The 19,194-nt window shown below is 47.7% G+C and overlaps 1 protein-coding gene across 6 annotated transcripts in view; it reads left to right on the top strand.

Moving 5' to 3' along the window:
* The window catches only part of WNK2 (WNK lysine deficient protein kinase 2), a 102,830-nt gene that overhangs the window by 77,137 nt on the left and 6,499 nt on the right, over nucleotides 1-19,194 (top strand). For 2 of the 6 annotated variants that reach the window (XM_055311171.1, XM_055311170.1), the window contains exons 25-27: nucleotides 6-104; nucleotides 5,265-5,309; nucleotides 6,570-6,829. In XM_055311171.1, the coding sequence (XP_055167146.1) occupies nucleotides 6-104; nucleotides 5,265-5,309; nucleotides 6,570-6,829 (404 nt within the window). The remainder of the gene's footprint in view (nucleotides 1-5; nucleotides 105-5,264; nucleotides 5,310-6,569; nucleotides 6,830-19,194) is intronic. The other 4 variants (XM_055311174.1, XM_055311172.1, XM_055311175.1 and 1 more) reach the window with 2 other exon arrangements.

The following is a 19,194-nucleotide window of genomic DNA, read 5'->3' as shown; positions in this document are numbered from 1 at the left end:
TGCAGGCTGGACGGTTTACCACCCAACGTCTGAGAGACTGACCTATAAGTCTAGTAGCAAACCTCGCGCTCGATTCCTCACTGGACCCGTGTCTGTGTCCATCTGTCTGTATTTGTTCTTTGTATTTTACCACCTCCTGGCCCTTGGTTTCTCCCCGCCCGTCCCCCCCCGCCCCCCCGCCAGTCTTCATCACCTTCCATACGTTCCGTAGGACGCTCCCCTCCCACTGCAGCCACCCGTCCCTGCCCCGCGCAGAGCCCTGGATCGCGCCCGCGCATGCCCGCGGCTCACGCCCGGCCCCGCAAGCATGTGCAGCGGCGCACCCGCCCCCAGCCTCAGGCACCCCGCCCCAAGCCCCCACAGCGCTCTGCGTTTTTCTCCTCCTCACCCGTTTGTTTGATTTCGTATTTTTTACGTTGGACGTAGTTTGATTTGTGTTGCAATCGTGGCGCATATACACGTCCGCTGTCCCCAGCTCCAGCGACAACAAAAAGCCAGCCCCGGCCTTCTTTAGACGCATGGTGTGTCTCACACGTGTCTGGATTCTGAAGACATGCATGTAGCGAGCTGAGACAGTTCTAGAAGGTCCCTGGAGGGCGTGACTTCTGTACAAGGGCCGCAGCACTCCGCAGTGTGACCCCATGCCCGCTCCCTGCATGTGGAAAGGCTGAGAGAAGGTGCTGCAGCTAGGACAGCCCTCCCGCCCCCGCTCCGGTCATCTAGGGAACCTCTCGGTGCCCCAGCAGGTCCCAGCCCCCGCGCTGGCTCTCCCTCTGGCCCCTGCCGCTCTCTGGCTGGAGCGCAGTACTCTGTGTACCCCCTGCCCTCCCAGACCTCAGACATCAAGACAGTCACTCCCCTCCTCCAGCCTTGCCCCACTGGCCCTCGAGTTCCTGGAATGCCCTCCCAGCTGGCACCCGGGACTCATGTCCAGAAAGGGTGCATGGCTCAGGGCCTTACTTACCACATTATTTTATCCCTCAGAACAATTGGAAAATGAATCCAAAGCTGGGGGGAAGGGGGCTTTCAGGTTTTTGATTTTTAAAACAAAAATTAAGCTATCAATTGGGTTCGAAATGCTGGTTTGGGGCACGTGGCTTTTTGCTGGTACAATAAAGATACATTGTATTTGTCAGGACCTGAGGCCACATCCACAGTGGTCATCCATCCCCATCAGGGGGCTGTGTCACCCTCCCCCAGGCAGTACAGGCCACAGACACAGAGCCGCAGGGATTCCCAGTGACCCTCCGGGGTCTCCTAGCCCATGGCCCAGCTAAGCCTCTTAGTTGTGAGTTGAGGAGGGTGGGGGTGGGGACTGAGTGCATCCTGCTCCCCGCTCACTGTGGGTCCCCTTCTGCCCGGGTGTGCGTGGCTGTCCCCTGGGGCCCAGGGAGAGGGCCCCTGGGTCTCCAGGCATCTTGCGATCAGACAGGTGGCTGCGGCGTCGGGTCAGGCACGGGAAGCAGGGTTGGCAGAGCAGGTGTGGGGGGTAAACAGGTGCGAGCGGTCAGGCACCGTGTGCCCCTGTGAGGTCGTCCCCATCCACGTTTGTATCCACGTGGTTCTGCATTCTTGCTTTAGGGTTTTCGTTTGTTTTACTGTGATTATTCTAAGATTTTAGAAAATGGAGGCACAGCAGGGATGTATGATTTAGGTTTTACTTCCATCTGTGGCCGAGAAGAATGTGTAGGGCAGGGCTTGGTGGCAGACGGGATGCCTGGGCCGGTGGGGCTGGTTATAGGTGGTGGTATGTGCAGCCCAGCCGGCCTGGTCTTCGCTGGGGCTATGGGCTCAGTGATGTCATTGTTTTGATGTGGCCCTTTTCTGGCAGGACTCGGCCGGGCCCTTGCTGGTCTTGGCCACGGCATGGCACCTGCATGCTCTGGGTTTGCTGGTCAGGAGCATGTGGGACAATGGTGGCCCTGGCTCACCTGCAGACGCGTGGCCTGTGGGTGTGCAAAGACGTGCCATGTGCCCCGGTGTCTGCCCAGACTGCCAGGCTCCTCCGGGGACCAGCACCAACTGGCTCCCTGGTGACTGGGGTGCTTGGAGGCCTGAGGACACTGTGTGGGTGTCTGGTAAAGCCTGGGCACCACCCCAAGGGCTGAGAGAAGAGCATTCAGGGCAGGGCTGCAGGAAGACCCCAAGGGTGTATGCCTGGGGCCCAGGTCCCTGGGATCTAGGCCAGCCGAGAGGGGACGGCGCAGCTACAGGCTGTGGGTGCAGCTAGACACGAAGCCCAAAAGTTTTCTGTTGGCAGAACAGGTGACAAGACTCTGGAAAAACAGTCCTGGGTTAAGTTACAAAGTAGAGAAAACAGTCCCCAGTTCTTTGGTGCTCAGAGATGGTGAGAGCGCGCAGACCAGGTCAGAGACAAGCTGGGAAGGGGCCCAGATGACCTGGAGGGGACCCCAGGTCGCGGAGGAAGTATGCAGAGGGCAAGGCATGGGTGCCCCCGTTGGGGTGGGCACCCGGACAGGCCTGCTGTTGCGAGGGAAGGACAGGACCCCACAAAGCACAGACCCTTCCTTGTGGCCGATGGGGGCCTGGGGGACTCAGTGACTATGGTTCAGGGTTCAGGGGGGACAGGCAGGTTGAGAGGCATCTGTGTGGGAGCTGCTGCCAGACCTGCCAGGCCTGCCTGCCTCTGGCTGCAGCTCACCCAATTGGCGCAGAAGCCAGCACCTCAGGGCGTCTGCATGCAGAGCATCGGGCCCACTCTGTTCCTCTCATGGGCCCATCTGCTGCCCATCCATGCTGTAGCAGGTCTGTCCCTACGACTCCCCAGGAGGCTCCCACTCTGCGTGGCCCAGGCCCAGCCCTGCCCCTGTGCTGTCCTGCACCCTCCCTGCAGGGACCTGTGGCAGTGGGGGTGGAGAGGGGCTTCGGGCGGCTACTCCCACGAAGGCCTGCCCAAGCTGGACATCCTTGGGGCTGTCCCTGCAGGGCGGAGCAGGGACGATCCCATTTCATGCTTCAGGTTGCTCAGCCGTGTGAGGACTTGATGGCTTGTTGCAGAGAAGCCCCGAGTGGCATCTAGTGCTGGAAGCTTATCTGTCTCCAGGCCCGGAACCAGGTGGCCAATGCTGCGGTCCAGGGTGAGGCCGAGGCTTGGAGACGTGCCTCTCGTCCCGGGGCAGGGAGCTCCCCGTGAGCCTCGTCAGTGTTTGGAGGCTGTGGAGCAGCCCTGGACCCGGCCACTGTGTACCCCGCCCACAGCAAAGAACCTGGGCTTTACCTGAGGCATCCTCCTGGCAGCCAAGCCAGGGTCTGGATGGCAGGGGTGCCTGGCTGGGCAGGCCATCCACACCAGCAGCAGCCTCTGGCAGCCTCACCACCGCAGGCCTGGGCGCTGCCTGTCAGCCTCGCCCTTTCACAGGCCGGGAGAACACTTTCCCAACAGCTAGCTGCGTGGCTCTCCACTGCCACCCCTGCTCAGGTCAAAGCTCCCCAGGTACTCCTGGGGCCTCCAGCTGGCTCTTCCCAAGGCCCTGGCTAAGGACGGCAGTCTGTACAGGAGACCTCCTGCACCACATGGACTTCCTGTGGTTTCCTTTAGGTCCCATGCGTGGCCGTGGGCAGGGTAGCACCGAGGCCGGCTGGCAGGGGGTGTGAGTGGAGCTGGGCGTCTAGGGCAGGGCACAGACACTGAGGCGGAGGTCAGGGCCCCCGGTGGGGGGGGCAGGGCGGTGGCTTGAGTGCAGTCTCCTCCCCAGACATTGCAGCCCTGCGCTGCACCGCATGGCATGACCGTGGCATGGAGAGGCCAATCCAGTCAGTTTCTGATTGAAGGTTCACCAAGGACAGGGAGTTCTATTCTGCTCACTGTGGGCCGTGCCCCAGGATGGCGTGGAGGCCTCTGTGAGCTGGTGTGGCTCTGCAGCTCTGAGTGTGGCAGCTGGTGGCTGAAGGACCCGGCCCTGTGTCCCCTGCGAGTCTGGGGCCCTGAGCACAGGCCTGGGCTCCCAGCAGGCAGCTCCTTGGCTGAGCGTTATTGTCAAGGAGATGGTGGGAATCAGCCCTGGAAAGTCCCACTGCTGTGGGGCTGTGGGGATCTGACTGGCCGGTTGGTCCCTCATCCTTGGACCATCTGTATGGGGCTGCTGAGACCCAGAGGATGGTAGAGCCCCAGGATCTGGATGGGGAAGGCTGCGCCCGCACACTCAGAACCAGAACCCCATTCCCCCATGCTGTGGAGCCTCCAGAGGGCCCGGTGCTCCCAGTGGGATTCCAAGTCAGGAAATGGACCAGCAAAAGCTGTCGCAGCTCCCCTGGGGAACTGCTGGCCTGGACCACTCCTGCTCGGCGCTCTCATTTTTATTTGCACATTAGAGACCCCCGCAGAGCATTGCCCCCTTTTCCCACATCAGCCTCTGAGCTAACATAGCAGCAGCTCACTTGGAGCCTGGGCCTGCTGACCTTTGTGCTCTCTCTCCAAATATGGGGTGGCAGGCTGCCTTCCTGGGCGCGGGCGTGGGGCACCCTCTGGGTGCGGGGCCAGGGAGGGAGCACAGACCTTTTTGGACAGCGCAGCCTTGCTGAGTGACCTTGGGGATGCCCGATTCGTCCTTGCCCATCCCCCTCTACCCGCCCTGCTCCCCAGAGGGCCAGCTCATCTGCCCTCCAGCCTGTCAATATGGACGCAGGGCACCAGATGAGGCAGCAGCAGTTCAGGACCCTGGGGCCAGCCCCACCCCTCCTCCCTAGATAGGACCCCTCATGCTTTCCCCTCCATGGGCACCTATTGGCCTCAAACCTGCAAAACAATGTATCTTTTTGCACTTGGAAAACACACCCCCAGGGACGGGGTTGGGGGGGGTGCGGCTGGGAGGAACCTGTGGCTCTCAGAGCTCTCCTGGTGGACTTCTATGGGGTTTTCTGCCTCAGTCCCTGGGGCTCCTGAAGCCTCTTGTTTGAAAACCGAGTGGTCTGCTGCTTTTTTCTTTTTGTTTTTTTTCCTTTTTTCTTCTTTCTTTTCTTTTTCTTTTTTTTTTTTTTTTGAATACGCTTTTAGAGACACACTCACTTCCACCCGAAGCTTGGGGCCCAGCCCTGCACCTCCGCCCCTCGGCGCAGCTCACGTGAACCCGCACACTGACTTGGGGCCGCCCGGGTAGCCCAGGTGGCTGGTCCCCTCTCTGAACCGCTGGCCTTTGCTCCTCCTTGCACACTGATGACTTGTGCTTAGAGTGTGGTGGCTCGTCCCCCGTGTGTGCTGTCCTGCCTAACGCTGTGGTCTTGTGTCGTTTCTTCTTCCCTTGCAGGGTCTGCCCTGAAGCGTCTCTGTCTAGGCAAAGAGCACAGCAGTCGTAATTATCGGGTTTTTTACCCTTTGTCCGCTCTCCATTGCATGGGCTTTCATGTGGCTAGTGTGCGTCAGGGTCTCTGTGGCCACGGGGGGGTGGGGGGGCTGTGTCTGCCCTGCGCCCACCCTCCAGGGCCCCCGCGGCTGCACCTTGCATCTCCGTGGCTCCTAGAGTCTGTGTGTCCTGGCCGGTGGACATGCTGACGCCCCCCTTCCCTGGAACTTGTACACGTGACCCATCGTTAATTGGCTCCTTTTCCAAAACCGTAGGAATGAGTATGTCCTTGAAGTGCTAAAGATGAGTGCCCCCGAGGAGAGATGCCGGGAAGAAATGGGTATCTGTCCACCCGGGCCACCCACCGCCCTCACCTCCCACCTTTTTTTTTTTTCCCCTGTCCTTTTTTTTTTTCTGGCTGAAACATCCCAGTAGAAGTAGCTCCGTGTGTGTGATGTTCCATCACTAATGTTGAACTGTTTGTGTCCATGCTTTTCCATCGCTAGCCATCGCACACTACATTTTGCAACGGCTTGTTTGAAGAGATGGTCGTTATGCCATTTTAATACAGAGAATTTTCAAATTGGCTTATTCTAAATTGCCAAACCAGAAATTAGATGTTGGGGATGAGGACACAAAAGTCCCCTGTTGGACATTGAAACATAATCTTCCAGTGAAGTAGGCAAGCGTGCCTTCTCTGGCCAGCTCCCCTGACCCATGGCCCGGACCTCCCCGTGGCCTCCCTGTTCTGCCAGTGGAGGCCTCACCCCGCGGATGGCTCCCGGCCTGGGGCCCGCAGTGGAAGGCTTTGGGTGCTTGTACCCCCACCAGCACTTCCCTGCCCGCTCTGCTGAGGAGAGGCAGTGTGTCCTCAATTCCAAACCACAGAGCCCTTTGACCTGTCCCACGGTTGCCCTACGCTGGGTGGACAGCAGCGTCCTGTTCCCCAGAGCTTCACGTTCCACTCCAGAGCGCAGAGGCCTTGGGACTCTCTTCCCGCATTTTCTGAGCTCCCTCCTGTGTGGGAGTCTGGGGCCCTGGGCCGCGTGGGCACACAGTGGATGCCGAGCACGGGTGATGGCTGCATGGCACAGCTTGGCCCTCGTGGCCTGGGGAGCGTTCCAGAGCGCCTGGCGCTGGTGCGTGGGCCCCCGAGCACAGACCATCTCCTGAAGCAAGGCGTTGCCTGGCCTGAGCAAGACACTGAGAGTGAGTGCGGCTGGCCGGCAAGCGCAGCGTCCCCGACGTGGCCTGTGTGTGCTTCCCCAGGGTCCTCCACCAGCAGCCTGGTCCCGGGCCCCGAGCCAGGCGCCCAGCCCGCCCTGCACATCCAGGCACAGGCCAACAACAGCAACAACAAGAGGGGCACCTTCACGGATGACCTGCATAAGCTGGTGGACGAGTGGACAAGCAAGACGACGGGGGCTGCCCAGCTGAAGCCGTCGCTCAATCAGCTGAAGCAAACCCAGAGGCTGCATGGCATGGAGGCCACGGCGGGCTGGGCCCTGGCCCCTGGGGAGGCGCGGGCTGTAAGTGGGGCGCAGTGGGTGTGGTCGGAAGGCTGGGCGGGAGCGGGCACGGGGAGTCGTGGCCTGGGGGGGGGGCGGCAGCCGTGGGATGCGTCTTGGGGATGGGGACGGGGCTGTGCCCGCCTGGCAACCCCTCTGGCAGAGGTGCCCTGCTCCGCGTGGAGGAGCCTGTGCAGGCCATGTTACTTCTTCCTGAAATGTTGAGCAGGCGTCACGGCTAAGCCTAACTGGCCTGGGAGTTGTTCTGGGTGGGTTTTTTTTTTTTTTTTTTTTTTTTTTGAGTGTGGGAAGGGTCCCCTGTGACCTTTCATTTCGAAAAATTTCAAATATACCGAAGCATTGGAAATTGCGCAGTGAAATTTCGTGTGCCCTGCCTGCCTGTGGTGGCTGACATTTTGCCGTGTTTTTCACACATCCCTCCACCCCCTGGAGGGTAAGGTTTTTGTCACCGATCCAGTTTCCTCGTTTATACTTTTTGTGCCATTTGGATTTTCTATTTTTTCTGTTAAGCTCTGCTTTTTTAACATGTTGGTAGATACCTAAATTTATCCAAGTTTTCAGATTAGCTGACAGAAGCTGCTGATCACATCCTATCTTGGCAGCTTGTCAGGTGTTTTGGGCCTGACATTGGTGACGTGTGCATGGCCCCCTCCCCGTCCCGTGCAGTGCCCCACGGCCCGCCTGGGAGAACTCGGAGAACTTGTGGTGGCTCAGACGACCCTTGTTATGCGTCGTTAGTTTCTCCTTCTGTGCTCTCCTTCTGTGTCTGGGCTGCTTTTTGTTGCAGTTGTTCGAGAAAGTTCCTTGATGTGTGCTGGTCATCGATTTAGCGCCTTTCCGGTTTTATATGACAGGCGTTCAACCGCTACAAAACCCTCGTCCTGGTTTCCTTCTGGATCCTGGAGGGTTTGACATGTAGCATTTCCTTTGAGCTTCAGTTCAAAATAGTTTGTCATTTCCACTGTGGTTTGAAGCGAGATAGGCATGTGTTCCCTCAGAATCTCTTTGGGACTGCTTTTTGGCCTGAGTTTGTGAGAGGACGAACTCTGGGTGTTTTCAGTTCTTTGACATGTGCTGGGACTGGCTTTTCGGCCCAGTCGTTGATCCGCCCTGCTGGCTGCTGCCGCCACAATGCTACACATGCACCTGCCACACTGGCGGCGCCCAGGCCTCGCTGTCCCCTCCACGTGACGAGTGAAGAGTGTCCCTCCCAGAGCTGCAGCCCTAAGGCCTCAAACCCCCCAGTGTTAGAAACAGCAGCCACCTGACCCCACGGGGTCACCGTCTGCACATGCCCTGACCGCCAGCTCCCTAATCCCCTTGTTTGAATGGCAGTGAGTCTTACAGAGGTTTTTTTAAAAATATATTTTTGCTGTGGTAAATCTGTATAATGTAATATTCACCATTTCAATCATTTTTAAGTGTGTAATTCATTAGTATTCTCATTCACGAGGCTTTGCTGCCATCACACCATCTGTTTCTGCAACCTTCTTCATCCCAGGTCGAAAGTTCTCACTGAGAAATACTCCCTAGTCCCCACCCCCACCCCCCCCTGCTGATCCAGGCCCCATTACCATTTTTTCTCCTTTCTATGGAGTGTTGTCAAATCTCCAGGTCCCTCACGTAAGTGGGATCGGGTACTGGTGGCCATTTCCTGGCTGGCGTGTTTCATTCAGCATAATGCTGCCAAGGTGTAGCTGTGTGGCCTCAGGGCATTACTCCTTTGGGGGCTGAGAAGTACATAGGGGGTACAGTCAGTAGTGTCGTCAGTCGTTTATCAGGGTCAGCATTTCGTGATGTACGTGTATCTTGAATCACTGTGTCGCACACCTTAAACTAATTTAGTATTTTATGTCAACCATGCTTCAATTAAAATTTTTTAAAGTCGGGGGATCCCTGGGTGGCTCAGCCGTTTAGCGCCGCCTGCATCCCAGGGTGTGATCCTGGAGTCCCAGGATCGAGTCCCATGTCAGGCTCCCTGCATGGAATCTGCTTCTCCCTCTGCCTGTGTCTCTGCCTCCCCCCGCCTCTCTCTCTCTCTGTTTCTCATGAATAAATAAATAAAATCTTTAAAAAAAATTTTTTTAAGTCACTTCATTTTTTTTCTCCAATTTTTTTTTATTGTGAAATGCATGGCATCAAATCTGCCATCTTAACCATTTTCAAGTGCTAGCTTTAGGTGCACTAAGCATTCATAATTGTTCAACCATCACCATGCATCTCCAGAATTTTTTCATCTTGCAAAACAGAGACTCTGTCCTCATTGGAAAGGAAGTAAAGGAACTGCCCATGCCTGCACCCCTTCCGCAGCCCCTGGAAACCACAGTTCTCCATGTGGATCTGACTGCTGTCGGTTCCTATGTAAGTGGGATCCTACAGTATTCGTCCGCTTTGTGACTGGCTTGTGTCACTCATTGTGTCCTCGAGGTTCATCCATGTTATACCATGTGTCCAAATGTCCTTACTTTCTAAGGCTGAATAATACCCCAGTGTAGGTACACATCACATTTCATCCTTTTATCTCCTGATTCATACTTGGGTTGCTTCTCCCCATTAGCTGTTGTGAGCAGTGCTGCCATCAATAGGTGTGCAGGTACTACATTGAGTCCCTGCTGAATTTCATTTCTTTTGAAGGAATACCCAGAAATGGAATCACTGCATCTTGTAGTAATTCCATTTTTAACTTTTTGAGGAACCGCAAACTGTTTTGCACAGCAGCGGCAGCAGTTTGCATTCCGGGCAGCAGTGGGTGAGGGCTCGTGTCTCCTCATCCTCACCAACATGTTTTATTTTCTGATTTTTTTTTTAATAGTAGCCATCCTGATACCACTGTGGTATCTCACTGTGGCTTTACTATTTCCAAGATGATCAGGGATGTTGAGCCTCTTTTCATGTGCCTATTGGCCATTTGTAGACCATTAGGAAAATAGTAGTTCAGGTCCTTTGCCTGTCGGTTATTTGTTTTTGTTACTGAGTTTTAAGAGTTCTCTGTATTTTCTGGATTTTAATCTCTTATCAGATACGTAATCTGCAAATATTTCTTCCCATTCTGTGGATTGCTTTCTTACTGTGTATTTTTTTTTTTAGACTTATTTATTTATTTATTTGAGAGAGAGAAACAGGAGTGGAGGGGAGGGCCAGAGGGCGAGGGAGAAGCAGAATCTCACTGATCAGGGCACCTGACATGGGGCTTGATCTCAGGACCCCAGGATCATGACCTAAGGGGAAGGCAGATGCTAAACTGACTGAGCCACCCAGGTGCCCTTGGACAATGTCTTTTCATGCACAAAAGTTTTTTAATTTTCGTGAAGGCCAATTTATCTATTTTTACTTTTGTGGACAGTGTCTTTGATGTCATTGCCAAGAAATTATTGCCAACTCCAGTGTTGTGAAACTTTCTCCCTGTTTCTTTCTAAGATTTAATAATTTTAGCTTTTATGTTTAGGCCTTTTATCCAGTTTAATTTCTGTATATGGTGTGAAGTAAAGGTACAGTTTCATGCTTTTGCATGTGGATAATGAGCTTTCCCAGCACCATTTGTTGAAAAGACTCCCCTTTCCCCATGGATTGGGCTTGGTGCTCTTGGTGACTATGAATTGACCATATTTGCAAAGGTCTATTGCAACCTTTGGTTGGTTCTCTGTTCTGTTTCTTGGTATATATGTTTGTCCTTTTTCCAGTATCACATCATTTTGATTTTCATATCTTTGTAGTAAGTTTTGAAATCAGGAAGTATGAGTCCTCCAACTTTGTTTTAATTTTTCAAGATTGTTTTGGTTATTGGGGGGGGGGTCCCTTGAGAATCCATATTAATTTTAGGATGGGTTTTTCTACTTCTTGAAAAAAATGCCATTGGGAATTTAAGAGTGATTGCAATGAATCTGTAGATCACTTTGGGAAGTTTTGACAGTTACAATGTAAGTCTTTCAGTCCATGAGCATGGGGTGTTGTTCCATTTATTTACGTCTTCTTTCATTTCCTTTGGTGGTGGTGTGTGGCTTTCAGTGTGTAAGTCATTCAATTCCTTGAAGTTATTCCTAAATATTTTATGATTTTTCTGCTATTGTAAATATAACTGCTCTAATTTCCTTTCAGATTGTTCATTGTAAGCGTATGGAAATGTAGCTGATTTTGTATCCTGCAACTCGCTGAATTCATGGATGAGTTGTGTGTGTTTTCTTTAGGGTCATCTACATGTAAGATTTTGTTGTCTCTGACCAGGAACCATTTTACTCCTTCCTTTCCAATATGGATACCTTTTTTCCATTGCCTCATTTCTCTGGCTAGAACTTCTAATATTATATTGAACAGAAGTGGCAGCAACAAGTATGCTTTTCTTGTTCCTGACCTTGGAGGAAAAGCTTTCAGACTTTCACTGTTGAGTATATAATGCTAGCTGTGGGTTTTCACATATGGTCTTTATAATATTGAGGGAATTCCGTTTGTAGTTTGTTGAGTGCTTTTGTTATGAAAGAGAGTTGGATTTTGTTAAATACTTATTTCTGCATTAAATGAGATGATTGTAGGTTTCTTTATCCTTTATCTTGCTAATGGTGTATTATGTTGATTGGTTTTCATCTTAAACCACCCTTGCATTAATTCCTGGGAGAAATCCCACCTGGTTATGGTGTACATACTCTTACGAATTCAGTTTGCTAATGTTTTATTGAGGATTTTTGCATAAATATTCATTGGGGTATCAGTCTGCAATTTCCTTGTGATGTATTTATCTGGCCTTGGTAGCAGGTTAATGCTGGCCACAAAGAATGAGCTAGGAATTATTCCTGTCTTCAACTCCTGGCAGGGTTTGAGAAAGATTGGTGTTAATTCTTCTTTAAAAGTCTGGCTTCTCTTTGTTGAGAGGTTTTTGATTACTGATTCAATCTCACTACTTGTTATAGGTCTGTTCTGATTCTCTATTTCCTCTTGAGTCAGCCTTGGTAGTTTTTCTGTTTCTAGGGATTTTTCTATTTCATATAAATTATCCAGTTTGGTAACTAAAGCTTTGCCAATTTGCTGATTTTTTTCAAAGAATTGACTTTTGGTTTCATTTTTAATTTTCCTTTATTTTTTTCTTTATGACTTCCTATTCTCTACTTCATTTATCTTTATTATGGTGTACAGTTAGGTTATTGATTTAAGATCTTGTAGCCATTTACAGCTATAAATTTCCTTCTAAGAACTTCTTTTGCTTTATTTTGTAAATGTTTATGTTTTGTGTTTCCTTCCCATTTGTCTCAGAAGTTATTTTCTAATTTGTCTTGTGATTATTTCTTTGACCCCTTGGATTGTTTGAGTATGTGCTTAGTTTCTGCATATATGCCAGTTTTCTAGTATTTTTTTTTTTAAAGATTTTCTTTATTCATGAGAGACACAGAGAGGGAAGCAGAGACACAGGCAGAGGGAGAAGCACTCAACCACTGACCCACCTGGGTACCCCTCTAGTATTTTTGTTCTTATTGATTTCTAATTTCATTCATTGTGTTAGAAAAGAGACTTTGCAGAATTTTAAAATGTTCAGGTTCATATTATGTTTATATTTGTTTTATTTATTAGGACTTGTTTTGTGCCTAATATATGGCCTATTCTGGAGAGGTTCCATATGCACTTGAAAAGAAAGTGTATCCTGAGACGCCTGGGTCGCTCAGCGGTTAAACGCATCTGCCTTCAGCTCAGGGCATGATCCTGGAGTACCAGGATCGAATCTTACATCAGGCTCCCTGCATGGAGCCTGCTTGCTTCTCCCTCTGCCTCTGCCTAGGTCTCTGCCTCTCTCTTTCTGTGTGTCACATGAACAAATAAGTACAATATTTTTTTTTAAAAAGTGCATCCTGCTCTTGTTGGGTAGAGTTTTATTTGGGCTGATTGGTATATGTTGCTTTTCAGGTCCTCTCCTTATTGATCAGTCTCATTGTTCTAACCTTTATTAAAATTAAAGTTTATAATGGTTATTTTAGAACTGTCTGTTTCTCCTTTCAGTTCAATGTTTACATCATATAATTTGGGGCTTTGTTTTTAAGTGCATATGTAATTGTTGTACCTCAGTGGATCAAACCTTATATCAATATATGGTGTTGTTCTTTGCCTCATAATCTTTTTGACTTAAAAATCAGTATAGTCTGGTAATAAAAGAGCCACTTCAGCTCTCTTTTTCCATCTTTTTACTTGCAACTTCTTTGTGTCTTTGCATCTAAAGTGTGTCTCTGGGGTGGGTGCCTAGGTGGCTCAGTCAGTGAAGTGTCTGCCTTTGGCTCAGGTCATGATCCCAGGGTCCTGGGATCGAGCCCACGTCAGGCTCCCTGCTCAGTGGAGAGTCTGCTTCTTCTTCTCTCTCTCTCTGCCCCTCCTCTCTGCTCATGCTTCTCTCTCTTTAAAAAAAATAGGAAAGAAAAATTGCAAAAATAATAAAAATAAAGTGAGTCTCTGGGAGCAGCATATAGATTGACCATGCCTGTTTACCCATTCTGTTAATCTCTGCTTATTAATTGGAAAGTTTAATACATTTGCATTTAAAATAATAAGGTAAAAGGAATTATGACTTTTAATTATTTGTTTTCTGTCTTACAGGTTTTTATTTCTCAATTCCTCTAGTTATTGCCTTTTAAAATTTTAGTTGTTATTTTGTATTCTGTAATTTGTACTCCTTTCTTTTACTTTGTTATATATTTTAGTTTTTTTCTAATTGATTCCCTTGGGGATTATAGTTAACATCTTAAACTTATAATGACCTAGTTTGAATACCAGCTTTGTTTCAATAGTATATAAACACTTTGCTCCTGTACATCTCCATCTCTCCCCCTCTCTTTGTAATTTTCCCCTCACTGAATTTTTATATGCTCTGTGCCCATGAACATAATTATTATTTTTGTATGATGCGTTTACCCTTTAAATTATATAGGGAAAAATGAATTAGAACCAAAAGTACATGGGATGTCTGGGTGGCTCACTGGTTGAGCATCTGCCTTTGGCTCAGGACATGATTCCAGGTCCAGGGATCGAGTCTCTTATCAGGCTCCCCACAAGGATCCTGCTTCTCCCTCTGCCTGTGTCTCCGCCTCTCTCTGTGTGTCTCTCATGAATAAGTAAATAAATAATCTTTAAAAAATCCACATATAACTTGACTCCCCCAAAACTTAGCTGCTGATAGCCTTACCAATAACATGAACAGTTTATTAAGAAATATTTTTTAAGAAATATTTTATGTTGTGTTATATACTGTACTCTTACAGTAAATTAAGCTAGAGTAAAAATATTATTAAGAAAAAAGTAAGAGAAAATACCTTTACAATAATGCACTATAAAAAAATCTACCTACAGGTAGACCTGTACAGTTCAAACCCATGTTGCTCAGAGCCAACTGTATATTTTAGCTTAAATCCATTATCTTAGTATATATTTTCTGTTTGTCCTATTTGTTCTGTGTTCCTTTTTCTCTCCTGTGTTCTTTCAAATTTGTTAGATATATTTTCTTACTCTTTTTTCCCTCCCACTATTAGCCTGAAAATTTTACTTTCTTTTAATGTTCATTTAAATGATTATTCCAAATACGATAGCATACATCCTTAAATTATCACAGTCTAATTTTCTTTTACCCATTTCCTAGACAATGGAAAGACCATAAAACACTTTCATCACTTTTACTCCCTTCCTAACATTTATTTTTTTCGATTCCAGGTTGAGTTTCAGTCTCACAATGTCTTTTTCATCAATCAATATTCACCGATATCTGCATATTTATTAATTGTGCTTTTTCATTTCTTCTTCTAATCTTCCCTCTAAGAGCATTTTCCTCCAGAATTTCCTTTAATGTATGTGTACCAGTGACTTATGTCTCAGTTTTTGTCTAAAAATGTGTTTTCAAAAAAGGAAGAATTATTTATTGATTTATTTGAGAGAGCGAGCAAACACATACATGAGGAGGGAAGGGGCAGAGGGATAGAGAATCCCCAACAGATGCCCCACTGAGCAAGGAGCCTTACATGGGGTTTGATCCCATGGCCCTGAGATCATGACCCAAGCAGAAACCAAGACTCAGATGCTCAACCAGCTGATCCACACAGGTGCCCCATAAAAGTATCTTTATTTTATTGTAACTCTTGAAGGATATTTTTAATGGGTATAGAATTCTAGGTTAGTGACGATTTTCTTTAAGCACTGTGGCATTTTCATTCTGTTATTTGGCTTCCCTTCTTGTAAGTGAACTGCCAGCATGTTGTTCCTTTGAAAGATAATTCTTTTTCTTCTGGCTTCTAATAGTTTCGTTTTTGGAAGATTTATTATGAGATGCCTAAGAATATACATTTTTATTCCACTTAGACTTCATAGGCCTCCTTAACTTTGTGGTTTCATTTTTTGATCAAATTTGTATGTTTTTCTGCCATTACCTCATCCCATACTGCTGACCTCCTCTCCTCCCCCTATTTTCCTCCTGAGACTCCAGTCCATATATAAGACCTTTTACTCTATCCTTGCTCTCTTAAATGTTTTCTCATTTTTTCTCTCTTGGTACCTTATTCTGGATATTTTCTTCAGATTGTTTAGTTCACTAAATTATTCTCTGTGTCTGTACTGCTATTAACCCTGTCAGTTGAGTTTTAAACTCCAGTTCCTGTGCTTTTTAAGATTTATTTATTTGGGAAAGAGAGAGGGAGATGGGGGAGGGGCAGAGAGAGGGGGAGAAAGAGAATCTCAAGCAGACTCCCTGCTGAGCTTCGAGCCTGACACCAGGCTCCATCTCACAACCCTGAGATTACGACCTGAGCTGAAATCAAGTTGGCTGCCCCCAGTTATTGTAATCTTTTAGTTGAAAATTTTATATTCGTTTTCTATACCCCATCCACATATGCTTTCTGTACTTCAAATATTTCTTTTCTTTTCTTTTTTTTTTTTTCTTATCTGACTGCTATGGTTAGGACTTCCAGTACTATGTTGCATAAAAGTGGTGAGAGTGGGTCTCCTTGTCTTGTTCCTGATATTAGGGACGAGCTCTCAGCTTTTCCCCATTAAATATGATGTTTGCTGTGGGTTTTTCATATGTGGCCTTTATGATCTCAACGTATGTTAGCCCTAACCCCACTTTGTCAAGTTTTTTTCATGAATGGATGTTGGATTTTGTCAAATGGCTTTTCTCCATCTATTGAAATGATCATATGGTTTTTATGCATTCTCTTGTTGATGTGATGCATCGCGTTGATTGATTTCCATTTCCTGAACCACCCTTGCAACCCAGGAATAAATCCCACTTGATTGTGGTGAATAATTGTTTTTCTAATGTGTCCTTGGATTTGCTGTGCTAGTATTTGTTGAGGATCTTTGCACCTGTGTTATTAAGAGATATCGGCCTATAGTTCTCTAGCTTTGTGGTGTCATTATCTGGCTTTGGGATCAGGGTAATGCTGGCCTCATGGAATGAATTTGGAAGTTCCCCTTCCTCTTCTATTTTTTGGAATAGTTTGAGAAGAATAGGGATTAACTCTTCTTTCAATGTTTGTAACATTCACCTGTGAAGCCACCTGGTCCTGGACTTTGGCTTGTTGGGAGTTTTTTGATTAGTGATACAGTTTCATTGTTGGTGATCAGTCTGTCCAGATTTTTTATTTCTTCCTGATTCAGTTTGGGGAGGTTGTTTATGTTTCTAGGAATGTATCCATTTCTTCTAGGTCGTCCAGTGTGTTGGCATGTAATCTTTCATAGTACTCACTTACAATCCTTTGTGTTTCCCTGGTGTTGGTTGTTCCTCCTCTTTCAATTCTGGTTTTGAGTTTCTCTCTCTCTCTCCTCTCTCTCTGTCTGTCTCTCTCTCTCAGTTGGGCTAGAGGTTTATCAATTGGTTGATCTTTTCAAGGAACAAGTTCCTGGTTTTATTGATCAGTTCTGTTGTGTTTTTTTTTTTTTTTTTTTTTTAGTTTTCATTTATATCTGCTCCCATCTTTTTTTTTTTTTTTTATAAATTAATTTTTATTGGTGTTCAATTTACCAACATACAGAATAACACCCAGTGCTCATCCCGTCAAGTGTACCCCTCAGTGCCCGTCACCCATTCACCCCCACCCCCCGCCCTCCTCCCCCTCCACCACCCCTAGTTCATTTCCCAGAGTTAGAAGTCTTTATGTTCTGTCTCCCTTTCTGATATTTCTCACACATTTCTTCTCCCTTCCCTTATATTCCCTTTCACTATTATTCATATTCCCCAAATGAATGAGAACATACACTGTTTGTCCTTCTCCGGTTACTGTGGCCAAGTTCAAAAAGGGTGTTGCCTGAGTTCTCCTCTGGGATTTTGATGGGATCTTGTCTCACATTTAGATCTTTCATCTATTTTGAGTTTATCTTTGTGTATGGTGCAAGAGAGTGGTCCAGTTTCATTCTTCTGCATGTGGATGTCCAATTTTCCCAGCACCATTTATTGAAGAGACTGTCTTTCTTCCAGTGGATCGTCTTTCCTCCTTTATCGTATATTAGTTGACCATAAAGTTCAGGGTCCACTTCTGGGTTCTCTGTTCTGTTCCATTGATCTATATGTCTGTTTTTGTGCCAGTACCACACTGTCTTGATGAACACAGCTTTGTAGTACAACCTGAAATCTGGCATTGTGATGGCCCCAGATATGGTTTTCTTTTTTAAAATTCCCCTGGCTGTTTGGGGTCTTTTCTGATTCCACACAAATCTTAAAATAATTTGTTCTAAGTCTCTGAAGAAAGTCCATGGTATTTTGATAGGGATTGCATTATACGTGTAAATTGCCCTGGGTAACATTGACATTTTCACAATATTAATTCTGCCAATCCATGAGCATGGAATATTTTTCCATCTCTTTGTGTCTTCCTCAATTTCTTTCAGAAGTGTTCTATAGTTTTTAGGGTATATTTTGAGAACCATTTGAATGGTAAATGGTTCTCCAACCTTTTATTTTCAGGTTGTAGGTGTCCTTCTGTCTAAAATGAGTCTCTTGTAGACAGCAAATAGATGGGTCCTGCTTTTTTATCCAGTCTGAAACCCTGCGCCTTTTGATGGGGTCATTAAGGCCATTCACGTTCAGAGTTACTATTGACAGATAAGAGTTTAGTGTCATCATGATATCTATTTAGTCCTTGTTTTTGTGGATTGTTCCACTGAACTTCTTCTTAAAGGGGAGTTTTAAGAGACCCCTTAAAATTTCTTGCAGAGCTGGTTTGGAGGTCACATATTCTTTCAGTTCCTGCCTGTCTTGGAAGCTCTTTATCTCTCCTTCCATTTTGAATGAGAGCCTTGCTGGATAAAGTATTCTTGGTTGCATGTTCTTCTCATTTAGGACCCTGAATATATCCTGCCAGCCCTTTCTGGCCTGCCAGGTCTCTGTGGAGAGGTCTGCTGTTACCCTAATATTCCTCCCCATGAAAGTCAGGGACTTCTTGTCTCTTGCTGCTTTAAGGATCTTCTCTTTATCTTTGGAATTTGCAAGCTTCACTATTAAATGTCGAGGTGTTGAACGGTTTTTATTGATTTTAGGGGGGGATCTCTCTATTTCCTGGATCTGAATGCCTGTTTCCCTTCCCAGATTGGGAAAGTTTTCAGCTAGGATTTGTTCAAATACATATTCTGGCCCTCTGGCCCTTTCGGCGCCCTCGGGAACCCCAATTAAACGTAGGTTTTTCTTCCTTAGACTGTCATTTATTTGCCTTAATCTGTTTTCATGGTCCCTTAATTGATTCTCTCTTTTTTCCTCAGTTTCCCTCTTTGCCATTAACTTGTCTTCTATGTCACTCACTCGTTCTTCCACCTCGTTAACCCTCGTCGTTAGGACTTCTAGTTTGGATTGCATCTCATTCAATTGATTTTTAATTTCTGCCTGATTGGATCTAAATTCTGCAGTCATGAAGTCTCGTGAATCCTTAATGCTTTTTTCTAGAGCCACCAGTAGCTGTAGAATAGTGCTTCTGAATTGGCTTTCTGACATTGAAGTGTAATCCAGATTTTGTAACTCTGTGGGAGAGAGGGCTGTTTCTGATTCTTTCTTTTGAGGTGAGGTTTTCCTTCTAGTCATTTTGCTCAGTGCAGAGTGGCCAAAAACAAGTTGTATTGGAACACGGGGGAGTATCACTGGTCCGTCCAGCTGGTCTTCTGGGGGAGGGGCCTGCTGTGCTGATTTTCAGGTGTTAGCACTTGGGGGAGCTGCTCTGCCCCTGCCTGCTGCCGGGCTCAGCGGGGGTTGTTTACCCCGTGGGGCCCCAGGAGTATCAGCCGCAGTTGCTATGGCAACTCTGGAAGCCTGGATTTAGCCTCCGCAGGAACTACGGGGCTCGGGCTCTGGGTTCTCCGTCTACAGGGCCTGGAGGCTCCGGGGCGGGGCCGCTGATCTGCTCGGCTTGGGGCAGGAGCGTCCTTGC

Source organism: Nyctereutes procyonoides, unplaced genomic scaffold (assembly GCF_905146905.1).
Source record: "Nyctereutes procyonoides isolate TBG_1078 unplaced genomic scaffold, NYPRO_anot_genome, whole genome shotgun sequence".
Classification (NCBI taxonomy): Eukaryota; Metazoa; Chordata; class Mammalia; order Carnivora; family Canidae; genus Nyctereutes; species Nyctereutes procyonoides.
This window is presented reverse-complemented; position numbering and strand designations above follow the sequence as displayed.